Here is a 12,245-nt window from a genome sequence, read left to right as displayed (position 1 = left end):
GTGTTTTCCCCTGCTGCTGCAACAAGCTCCCCTCCACCAGGAGAGGTATGAAGAAGGAGGAACAAAGGCAGGCATGCCGGCGCAGTCTCAGATTGCTGGGGAAAGACCCGGGAGAGGAGGAGAATTAGGCAGCTGTAGGAAGGCAGGGACCTTCAGTTTCCGCAACTGCCTCATAGGAGCAAGACCTACTGAAGAAGAGTTGCTGAGCTCATTCGGGCTGGCATTCCTGTTGTGAAAGCCCCATGTTCTGTTTGTTTTTGCCTGTGGCCTACTGGGCAATGGTGAGGCCTACTCATTTTCCCCTGCTGGGCAATGCTGAGACCTACTCAGTTTTCCCTGTCCCACCCCACCCCACCACTGCTTTGGCTGACTCAGGGTCCTCCTTCCCCCCCCCATGGCTGTGTGTTTCCCCCTCCCTTTGTTGTGCCTCATCCCTGTGCTCCCCCTCCCCCATTGTGAAAGGCCCTATTCTGATTGTTTTTGCCTGTGGCCTACTGAATGGTGTGGCCTATTCAGTTTTCCCTGCTTGGCAATGCTGCGGCCTATTGAAAAAGCTGGGCCTTGTTGCTGCCAAAGGACTGTTTTCAGTTGGTTGCTGTGGAATTTTGTGATGTCATCTGGTGGCGCAGCTTTGGAGGCAGCAGCGTGCAATCTGCCTTTCTATTGGATGCTGCTGGAGTCTTCAGAGCTTCTGGTGGTGACGTCTAATTTGGGCGCCACTTTTTGTGTTTAATCATTATTTTAGGTGTGAAAGGTGTGGCTTTTTGGAAAAAAATTAATGTCAGATCCCTCCCTGATGGGCATGGAATGTTGTGGCCAAATTTGTTACATTACGGCTCAGCAGTTACAGAGAAAGGCTGTGACCTCCGCGCCCGCAATGCCTACATTTATATATATATATATGTAGATGGTTTTGTAAATATCTCTTAAACATATCCCATTTTTGAATAAATGATTGTTTTGTATTACCTCTTTGCCTATTAATCAATTGTGCCATTTCTGCGTATTCTAGTCATTTGTTCTGCCATTCCGATAATGTTGAAAGTTTTTCCGCTTTCCAGTTCATGATGCATATAGAAAAATTTCTTTAAAAATGGGCAGATCCAGTTTTTCTAATAAAGCATTAACTTCACCCACTCTATGTGATTTACTACCGGCCTGCTCCTGTCATATATGTGGGCAAGGTGGGGATGCTGTCACAAGATCTTGTGGGAAGTCAGATTGTCCTGTGAAATCTTCTCTAACACTCCCAAGGCTGGTGCACTGAGAAGCAAATCCGCAAACTTTTTAAGCTCCTTCCAGGCTGGATCTGCTTGAGGTTACTCAGTGCGGAAAGAGCTTTTAAGCTCTTGCTTGTGCTTCTTGGACAAGGCCCACTTAGCACACCAGATCTTGTGAAAAGTCATGGGGTGATCTGACTTCCCACAGTATCTCATGAGAGCGCCCCCACGGCTGCCAGTGTTAGTGGGCCTTGTCTGTGATTAAAGAGTGTCTGGTCACGGCTAATGAGCAGCTGCCAAATTTCACCAGATCTAAAACTCAAAGCAAACCCCATAGAGAAATTCAGACAGGGAGAATGTTTTCCCTCTCAAATTCCAGTTATGAAACCTTTTTATTCTTTTTGTCAGCGGTTTCCTTGTAAATTCAAAATCCGAACGATTGGCGTAGGAGGGCATGACAAAACAGGCAAGGAGATGTTCTTCTGGGGCTCTGCCTAGTTTATTTTTTTCTCCGCATTTCTTCTAGGACAGAATCTGTTGCTGAGAAGATGCTCACTAACTGGTTCACCTTCCTGCTCTACAAGTTTCTCAAGGTAAGAAGAACCAGTTTTGGTGACAACTTCACACATAAACATTCACTGGACTGTTATTTCATTGTCTGGATACCCTGGCTGTTGTTGTTTTTAAGCAGTGGGCTTAGTATGGATTTCGGCTGTTGTTTTTAACATTGTTTGGTTTCACTGAGTTACCCAAGTTGGTTGGAAAAACAGGGGGAAACAGTGTGACAAGAAGGGACCAAGGGAAAACACCATGGGAAGCTGAGATTGTAATTTTATAGAATCATAGAGTTGGAAGGGGCCCAAGAGGGTCATCTAGTCCAACCTATTGCAATCTTCTTCTTCTTCTTTGAAGATCACTCATAGCCGAGTAAGATTGTCTTCCATGAACATGGTTTTAACAATGAGTCCGTAAGTGACTGCGGAGGCCAATTCTGGATCCAAATGTCCTTCCACAGTGGGGACATTGGTTTCCTGGCGGAAGTTGATCACGGTGTGGATTTGCCAAGTGTGCCTTCCTCTTAGTATGTTTCTCCCTTGCGTCCTGAGATCGAGTGTCTTCAAAGTCCATGACACCTTTGGTAAAGGCTGTTCTCTAACTGGAGCACTCGCAGGCCAGAGTTTCCCAGTTGTCGGTGTTTATACTACATTTTTTAAAGATTTGCCTTGAGACAGTCTTTAAACCTCTTTTGTTGACCATCAGCATTACGCTTTCCATTTTTAAGTTCGGAATAGAGTAGTTGCTTCGGAAGACATCCACACACAGCTCTCCCCTCTGTGCATATGATGTGAAATGAGATTTAAAGCATAACAAAGTAACCAGAAACTGCTTGTTTAATATTTGCTACTGTTATTATGAATCAATCGCCCTTCCACAAAAGTGTCTCAAGGCAATGTACAATAAAACCAGAAAACATTCACGTGCAGATCAATAAACAAACAAACACTAAAAAAATAAAACCACACTGTTTTACAGAGATTAGAAGTAACGTATTCATTGCATTTATATATCACCTTTTCTCCAGGGAGCTCAAGGTAGCGTACGTGGTTTCCCTCCTCCTCTTCCTCCTCCTCCTCCTTTAATCCCCACAACAACCCAGTGAGGTAGGGCAGGTTGAGAGGCAAGGACTGGCCCAGTGTCACCCAGTGAGCTTCACAGCTGAGTGAGGATTCAAACCCTGGTCTCCCAGGCCCTAGTCTGACTCTCTATCCACTATATGACACTTTATTTGGTGGTCCAAGGACTGCCGTCTTTCTTTTTAAAACATTTTTCACTGTGGGGTTAACTAGATTATCCAAAGTTAACAAAGAAATCAGGCAGCCCTCAGGCCACCTCATAAATTCCGCTTACGAGTGTATCTTTGATACTCCCCCTGGCAGGATGGTTCTGATTGGAGTGTAATAATCCACATATGTACATTCTGATCAACACGTGAATCTGAGACCCCAAGATGGTTTTTTTTTGGGGGGGGGGGGTCTCTTAATGAGAAGGAAACAAAAATCCCTCTCCCCTCCCTAGCTCAGACGCAAATTTCAAGGTTCTTTACACATGTTCAGACGCTCTCGGCTGCCCTCGCAATTGCAGTAAGAGAACAAAAAACCTAACAGCAATCCTTAACAAATTAAATTACTAGGTTATAATATATCAAGGCTTAATGAATTATACTAAAGCAAATGTTTATGCTATCAAAGCCTCAGCAAAGGTGACGTCTTGAGATTTCAAAGCGTGGGGTAATTTACAGTTAAAATACTGTTCGTTCTTTATTACCATATATTCAATTTATGAGCAGTGTATCAAAATATACTCACCGCATCACAATTTAAAACACTAATAACGCCTATCACTTGTTTTCTCTCTCCATATAATTAGGTGCAACAATATAAATAGGCTGACATATTCATGAGTCATAATATTGTGCCCTTGTCATTTAAACACTGCGGATTCTTTCCCGGGTCTTTGCTTTGCCCCCCGTATTAGGCTACAGTTTATTTATATATTCTGAAAGCTGCGAGTGAAGATGAGGAGAGGCCATCTTTGTCATCTTTCAGCTTCCCATTACAGTAACACACTGGAACGAAAGTAGCCACACGAAACAGACAAGTGTGCCCTGGACTCAAACCCATCAATTACAATTGCATACTCTAATGCCCAAAAAACAATCAATGGAAGTTTGGAGTCGATTGCTTGTCTCTTTCCTTATGCCAGACCGTCCAAGTGCCCCTATATTCCAGGGACAGCCCCAGATTTACAAAAGCCATCCCAGTTTCTGATTTGATCCTGGAATGTCCTGCTTTTCCTTAGGACGTCCCTGCTTTCATCGGAGAAATGTCACAGGGTATGGAGTTATGTGACCCCTGAGCCAAGGAGATCATAAAATCATAGAACCATAGAATTGTAGAGTTGGAAGTGACCATGAGGGTCATCTAGACCAGGCATCCCCAAACTGCGGCCCTCCAGATGTTTTGGCCTACAGCTCCCATGATCCCTAGCTAAGAGGACCAGTGGTCAGGGATGATGGGAATTGTAGCCCAAAACATCTGGAGGGCCAAAGTTTGGGGATGCCTGATCTAGACCAACCCTCTCCAACGAAGGAATCTTTTGCCCAGTTTGGGGCTGGAACCCATGACCCTCGGGTTAAGAGTCTCAGTAACAATACTACCCTTAGAATTGATATATTAACATATAATCATTTTTCAGTGTCTTCCTTTATTTAGACTTTGACTAATTTTCCTATTCATTAAATGTCTCCCAATATCCTCTTTTGTCCATCTGCAAAACAATTCAAGATAAATCACAATTGCCATGCCTAGCCTTTTCTCACCATGGATTTTAACAGTTTATTCTTTTCAGTGTTCCGGAATGAACATTTGCTACAATACAATGCCTAAAAGGAACTAGTCCGGTACTGCAAAAAGTAGGCAGGCACAGGCCTTTCCAATTTAGCTGTAGCCTGAAAAGGAAATGGAAACATCAGAACGTGACAGTTTTATGAAATAATTATTTTCTCTGTCATGCAAAGCAGTTGTCCCTCCTCTCAGCAAGGAGCCAAAGGTTTGGAACAGCACTAAGGTTAGCAGATCTGGTGAGTGATCCAATGCAGGTTCTACTTGGGGTCAAGTACATCCCTGTGCTGCTTGCTCCTGAGGAAGTGCTACTTGGACCTCCCGGTTCCAGCAGTATTGACAGCCAGTCCGCTAGAGTTGTACACATGGCTTAGTGTAACTCCTTGTCTTCTTTGACCAAAAGTGTCAACGTGACACCAATGGAAAGCAACAGTCACCCCTTCACACAACCAATTACCGCCAATCGTTTTTGCCGCCTCTGATGCTGAATGGCTTAAGGAGACTTAAGTAGATGTCCCTCGTGCCGCCTATGATCCGCCACCTTTTGCAGCAGGGAAAAGTTTTGAAGGGCCCTGGAAGGTCGATTCGGTGGCTCCGGCTATCAGATTCCCATTTCCAGCTGAAAGTGGGGGAGAGAAAGGGAGGTGAGTCATGGAAAGCTTTGCTTTCATAATAGGCTATTTTATTTTCCCCACTCGGCTCCTTGTCTTCCTGCCTTTAGCCCGAAAAAAACGCGGGCAGATAAGGGCAATAGGCATCCGCCTCGGAAGCAATATGCTGCCAGGAGATAAGCTAATTAAGTGGCAGGCAGGTGTTAGAGCACAGGAAAGACCCCACTCGGGCTACAGAGGAGGGACCGGCTTCTCGGGGATTTGCAGAGCACAAAAATTGAAACCGTTCTCGTGGATTTCGGAGGAGCTGCTCAGGGAGGAGAGGCAGAAAACGCAGAGGAGAGTCATGGGAAAGCAAAAAAGAGGAGCTGAGCTAGAAGGAACGCAGGTGGGACGCAGGTGGAACTATGGGGCAGGGCAGGGACTGATTGGCTTCAATTCTGAGCACACTTATGAGTCAATGTGCTTAGGATTCCTCTAGCCAATTCCTAGCAAACTCTTCCCTAGGTTTACTCCTGCCCCACTCCTTCCTTCATTTGTGCCCCACATTGAATTAAATATTGTAAGCGCCTGGAGACAGGGACCTTCTTCACTTGTACTTTGTGAACTGCTATGCATGGCGCTGTCCAAATAAATATTTGGCCGGTGTCACAGGGGCGTTAGCGGCTACTCTAGAGTAACGACTCTTCCACTCGTTGCCTTTTCATGATTTTATTGGTGCTGAGTATTTACAGTGCAGAACAGTGCTATGTACATGATGTCAGTTAGGAGTCAGAACCTCCGAATGGATGTTTGCGCGTTTTCTTCCAGCAAAATAGCCTCGGGATACTGAATCTCTGCTCCGTCATTTCCTGCGCAGTTATGGGGTTGGTGGGATGGGCCTTCCTCCCTTGCTTCCCACTTCCCGTCTCCCGCTGGGCAGGGGCTCCGCTACCTTGCCTGAGCCTCGGACCCCACTTCCTGAGTCACCGCTTGAACTATCCCCCTCCCTGCTACTACTGGCGCTGGGCGATGAGCTGGTGTGCAGAATGGGAGGGACCTGCCTGTATCTCTTGTCCCTCACATCCGGGAAATACGAGGAAGCAAGAAGTGCATTGAGATGGCTAATGTCATGGTTGGGATACCATGCCAAATGAATACACATTTATTTTTTGCATAATAGATCTTGAGTTGGCAGTTCTAGAGCCCACCTGCACATCCATGGCTTGGAGCTGTGATTTGACAACTTCCAGGAAGTGGGTGGTGCATGCAGGCAGACCCTCCAGGTGTCCCTATTTTCCAGGGACAGTACTAGATTTACAGAAGCTGTCTCATTTCTGATTTGATCCTGGAATGTCCCACTTTTCCTAAGGACGTCCCTATTTTCACCTGAGAAATGCTGGAGGGCTTGGACCCCCGAGCCAAGGAGATGAGTAACTATACAACCTTTAGAAGACATCTGAAGGCAGCCCTGGATCGGGAAGGTTTTCAATGTTTAATTATGCTGTTATATATGTTGGAAGCTGCTCAGAGTGGCTGGGACAACCCAGTCAGGTGGATGGGGTATAAATAATAAAATTGTTGTTGTTGTTGTTGTTGTTGAATAGGACATTCCTATTTTCATCAGAGAAATGTTGGAGTGTATGTGCAGGTGGAGCGTGCTCTGAAAAGATGGCGGCGGCGATGGAGCCACCTCCTAGGACTTCTTTGCCAACTTTTCCTTCCCTGCAGGGATTTTCTCTCAGCTCTTCAGAGCCATGATGTGGGTGGAACAGAGCAGTGATGCAGGATGCAGTCTCCTCATCAACCCAATTGATTGTCTCTTCCTTCCTTCCTCCCTTCGCCTCACTGCAGGAATGTGCCGGCGAGCCTCTCTTCTCCCTCTTCTGTGCCATCAAGCAACAGATGGAGAAGGGCCCAATCGATGCCATCACTGGGGAAGCTCGCTACTCTCTTAGTGAGGACAAGCTGATCCGGCAGCAGATCGACTACAAGACCCTGGTGAGCGATGGGGCCATTGATGTACCTGGTGGAGGAAATTGGGGGTGGGACGGGACAAGGAGAATCATAGAACTGTAGAGTTGAGTTGGAAGGGACCCCAAGACTCACCTAGGCCAACCCTCTGCAATGCAGGGATCACAGCTAAAGAATCCCTTCCAGGTGGCCATCGACCCTCAATTAAAAAACCTCCAGTGAAGGAGAGCCCACCACTTTCTGAGATAATCCACTCCATTGTTCAACAGTTCTCTTTTACCATCCGGAAGTGCTTCCTGATGTTTAGTCCAAATCTCCAGAAGAGAACAGCACTGTTATAAGAATTTTAAGGTCTTATATATATATATAAAAAATAGATGTTCATAAATGTACCAAACGAATACATACAAAAATGTAAACCACATGTCTGAACATAGCTGTCAAGTTCTTCCTTTTTTTAAGGGAAATTTCCTAATGCTGAATAGGCTTCCTCACGGAAAAAGGGAAAACTTGACAGCTACCCCGGTATGTGTCTGAAACGCACTGAAAAGTCCTGAAACCATTTTCTCTCCCACAAAATGACCTCAAATATTTCTCTGCATGGTCGAAGGAAATGGGGGAAATCTCCCCATTGCCTCTGTGCTCACAAATCCTGCCTTAAGGGCACATTTCAGGTGTGAATAGATTTTTTAAAATTTGGTGTGAATAGGGTGAGCCTGTGACCTGTGACCTGGATCCAGGAATTAAGTAGTTATCTAGTTATGGCATGCTATGGTCCATGGGGTCACGAAGAATCAGACATGACTAAATGACTAAACGACAACAATAACAAGTGTGTGGCCCAAAACCCAGCTAATGCAATCATGTAAATGGCAGACAGGAGATAAACAACACACTCAGGATTCTGTTTTAGACCGCCCCCTGTGATGTATGTATGATGTATTGGGGGAGGTGGGCCTGGGCTACACCCCTTCTGTGATGTATGTATGATGTTTCTGGGTGTGGTCTGGAGTTTGAGGGTGGGCAATTTAAAAGAAGTCTATATAAGGGTGGGCACACCTTTGTTCTGGGTTCCTCCTCTTTCCTGCTTGTGGTGAGTGAGGACCCTGTTTAATAAAGATCAGGCTTACTAGCTGCTTTGCTTCTCAATATTCTCTGGTTGGTCTCTGTTATTTCCTCCAACCGATAGAGAACCTACAAAAGGACTCTATATGGGTTCTAGGGTATCCCATAAGGGGAAAAGAGCAGGGTTTTTTTCTCATAACAGCACCAAACTGATGGCAAGGGAGGAAGAGGTTGAAATTCCTTGTATGCTAAAAATAGCAAGGGCTCCTGAATAATTTGGGTTTAGGTAGGCAACAGGGCCTTGCAACAAAATGTTGCAGCACAGAGTACTCCTGCTCAGGGTGCCGTTGACCAGTTTTGCCCTTTCCCAGTCTGCTCCATTTCATTCGCTGCTCACAAACAACAGGCAATGATCATATCATAGACAGTTCCCCAGCGCCCCCAAAATGATTTTTGTACTTCTGCATACATCAAGGTTCCTCTGGCATGTTGATGCCCCCATGTTATTTCCTATGGAATCTGTTTTGCCCAAAGGAATCTCTGCTCTTCTCCTTCCAGGCTGGTGAATACAAAGGAGCCAGCACTCCAGGTCAATGGTTGAATTCTTCCCTCCTCAAAAGCTGTCCTGTCCTTCCTTGCAGCCGTTTGATGCTAATCAGCTCTCCCTTTTATATCTCAAGGGCAGGCAAATCTACCCTGATAGGAATCTTAGCAGATTTGCAGAGATCCACTCCTCCCTGGAGATTAAAGAAGGAAAGGGAAGTGAATGACAGGCTTCTATCTCCTTGCCACCCCCTCCAGTCTCTTCCCTCCCCTTTCCCTAGCCATGTCTCTACAGTCTCTGATCTTTGAACTACAATAGCAATAATAAGAGGGTTTTTTTAAAAAAAATTGTTTGCCAGAAGATATAAGGAACATATGCTATAGAAAAGGACTTTCCATTGCTTGATGAAGTTTTTCTAGCGCCGAGGTGAAGCTTTCACCCAACACTTACTTCTCCAGCAATTTGAGTGGGTGTGAAATGGGGGGGCACTTTCTGCATCTATTCCTGGGGAGTGTGAAACCTACAGTTTGGGTGGTGTGTGTGTGTGTGTGTGTGTGTGTGTGTGTGTGTGTGTGTGTTCAGGAATTACTGTAGCTTACCTGCTTTAGAACATGAGTTTGACCAAACTGTGGGAGGCAGTGGAAGACAGGAGTGCCTGGCGTGCTCTGGTCCATGGGGTCACGAAGAGTCGGACACGACTAAACAACAACAACCTGCTTTAGAACTTAAGAAGAGCCTGCTGGATCAGACCTAACTCATCAGGCATATCCTGTTCTCACCATGGCCAACCAGATGCCTGGGGGAAACTGGCAAGTGGAATTCGAACACAATAGCAACTCTCCCCTCCTGTGGTTTCCAGCAACTGGTATTCAGAAGCATTGCTGACTCCAAATGTGGAGGGCAGAGCAGAGCCATTGTGGCTGGTAGCCATCGATAGCCCTCTCCTCCACGAATTGGTCTAATCCTCTTTCAAAGCCAGCTGCTTTGGGTAGTTGCTTGGCTTCTGAAATAGTCGAGAGTGAATTTCATGCTCTTTATTCAGCTGGTAGTCATCAAGGAGAAGAAGAGAAGAATGCCCTTTTCCCAAAACCATCTGCTTATTTACATTATTTACACAATGGGCTTTGTGTGATTGGCTACTTCAGGGCTACACCTGTGGGCCAATCAGTTTGTGGATTGACTTCTGCCAGCCGTCTGATTGGCTGCTCCTGCAGGCCAATCAGGTTGCGGATTCACTTCCACCTGGAGTTGGATTGGGTGGCTCCTGCAGACCAATCAGACTGCTGATTCTGGATCCTATTGTTCTATGATTCAGCTCAGTACATAACAGCTTCCTGGGGGAGTGCACAGCATGAATCAGGAATTTCTTTTATCCATCCCTAATCTTCCAACATTCAGCTCCATTGGAGGTCCACTTCATTGGATCTCTGTTTACACACATACATTAAAAAGACTGGTTAAAGCAGTGATGCAGCTGTTACAACCAGCAACTCGTCAACGGTGCTCTTTCTCCTAAGATGGCCCAGTGGGGGCAATGCTATATGGTGCTACATTTATTTATTTATTTATTTATTTATTTATTTATTTATTTATTGTGTTGGTCAACTATTGTAAATGACAGTCTCTAGATGACATAAACCAGGGGTGGCCAACTCCCAAGAGACTACAATCTACTCACAGAGTTAAAAACTGGCAGTGATCTACCCCCTTTTTTGGGGTTCAGATCAAAGTTGTTTAGCTTTCTTTAGGGAGGAGGAAAGCCCCATTTTGGGGAAGTGCATGGCAAAAATGTTGAGCTTTTTTTTTAGGGGAGACAAAGTTGTAGAGCTTCTTTGGGGGGAGCCAGTGATCTACCAGTAATCTATCTCAGACGTTCAGTAATCTACCGGTAGATCACGATCTACCTGTTGGACGTGCCTGACTTAAACCATCACTTAAAAAATAATCTTCTCAGATCTTATCAAATGCTTAAGTGAAGGGAAAAGTCTTAACCCAGCACTGGGAAATGTCAGTGTCCTTGCCAGGTGGACCACATAGCCATCTCCCTCTGCCCCAAAAGATACCCCTGAAAACAGACAGAAGAACACTGAAGGGTCTGTCAATTGCTTCAGCTGGACGAAGCAGTGGAAGGAAGGAAGGAACTAGGCCCCTGATGCTTCCTGTCCCTGTGTCTTTCTGTACTTTCCTAAAATTGCAGAAAACACCCCTTCAGTTCCATGGAGCCCAGACGCTGCCACCTACTGAGTCGCACCATTGTTCCATCTATCTCCGTATTGTCTGCACTGATTGGCAGCTGCTCTCCAGGATTTCAGGCAACGATTCTCTCCCAGACCTTGAGTCAAGACCCTTTGTGAGCAAGGCGGGTCCTCCACGATTGATCTAGGGCCCTTTCCAAACAGTGGATTGGATTGGATTGGAACCCTTCTCCTGGCCATGCTAGTTTGTCTTTGACTTGTAGGAACATAGAAAGCTGCCTTATACTAAGTCAAAGACTCTTCTTCGTTGGAGATTTTTAAACGGAGATTGGGAGGCCTCCCATCAGAGAGTCTTTAACTGTGATTCCTGCATGGCAGGGGGTTGGACTAGATGACCCTTGGTGTCCTTTCGAACTCTACAATTCTATGAAACCATTGGTCCATCTAGCTCAGCATTGTCCACACAGACTAGTAGTGGCTCTCCAGGATTTCATGGAGGGAAGTCTTTCCTAGTCCTACCTGGAGATGAATAAACTGAATCGGGGACCTATTGCAGTTTCTCTTGCATTGCCACAACTACCAGTATTCCCCATAATATATGATGGATCTTTCTGCAGGAGTGCACTCCATAGTTTGGGCACCACTGCAGAAAAGGCCCTGTCTCTTGTCCCCACTGTCAGAACACGCCCACCCACAGCCCCCAGACTGAGACAAACCTCTCTGGGCATCTTCCTTGTGGAGCGCAGCACAGGACATTCATAAATCTTCAGTCCCAGCATGCAGCAACAACACATATCCAAAGATATATGCACACTCAAACAGCAGAGTAAAGCAGGAACGCTGTGGCTCTGAGGTGTGGCATTCTTTGTTGTTGTTTAGTCGTTTAGTCGTGTCCGACTCTTCGTGACCCCATGGACCAGAGCCTGCCAGGCACTCCTGTCTTCCACTGCCTCCCGCAGTTTGGTCAAACTCATGTTGGTAGCTTCGAGAACACTGTCCAACCATCTTGTTCTCTGTCATCCCCTTCTCCTTATGCCCTCCATCTTTCCCAACATCAGGGTCTTTTCCAGGGACTCTTCTCTTCTCATAAGGTGGCCAAAGTATTGGAGCCTCAGCTTCAGGATCTGTCCTTCCAGTGAGCACTCAGGGCTGATTTCCTTCAGAATGGATAGGTTTGATCTTCTTGCAGTCCACGGGACTCTCAAGAGTCTCCTCCAGCACCAGAATTCAAAAGCATCAATTCTTTGGCGATCAGC

General features: G+C 45.9%; 1 protein-coding gene across 3 annotated transcripts in view; it reads left to right on the top strand.

The window, feature by feature from the left end:
* Positions 1 to 12,245, top strand: part of LOC118091530 (plexin-A4) — a 274,608-nt gene that overhangs the window by 204,448 nt on the left and 57,915 nt on the right. For all 3 annotated transcript variants that reach the window (XM_088676445.1, XM_088676446.1, XM_088676447.1), the window contains 2 exons: positions 1,747 to 1,813; positions 7,066 to 7,212. In XM_088676445.1, the coding sequence (XP_088532571.1) occupies positions 1,747 to 1,813; positions 7,066 to 7,212 (214 nt within the window). The remainder of the gene's footprint in view (positions 1 to 1,746; positions 1,814 to 7,065; positions 7,213 to 12,245) is intronic.

This window comes from Zootoca vivipara, chromosome 9 (genome assembly GCF_965207765.1).
Source record: "Zootoca vivipara chromosome 9, rZooViv2.hap1.1, whole genome shotgun sequence".
Lineage (NCBI taxonomy): Eukaryota > Metazoa > Chordata > Lepidosauria > Squamata > Lacertidae > Zootoca > Zootoca vivipara.
This window is presented reverse-complemented; position numbering and strand designations above follow the sequence as displayed.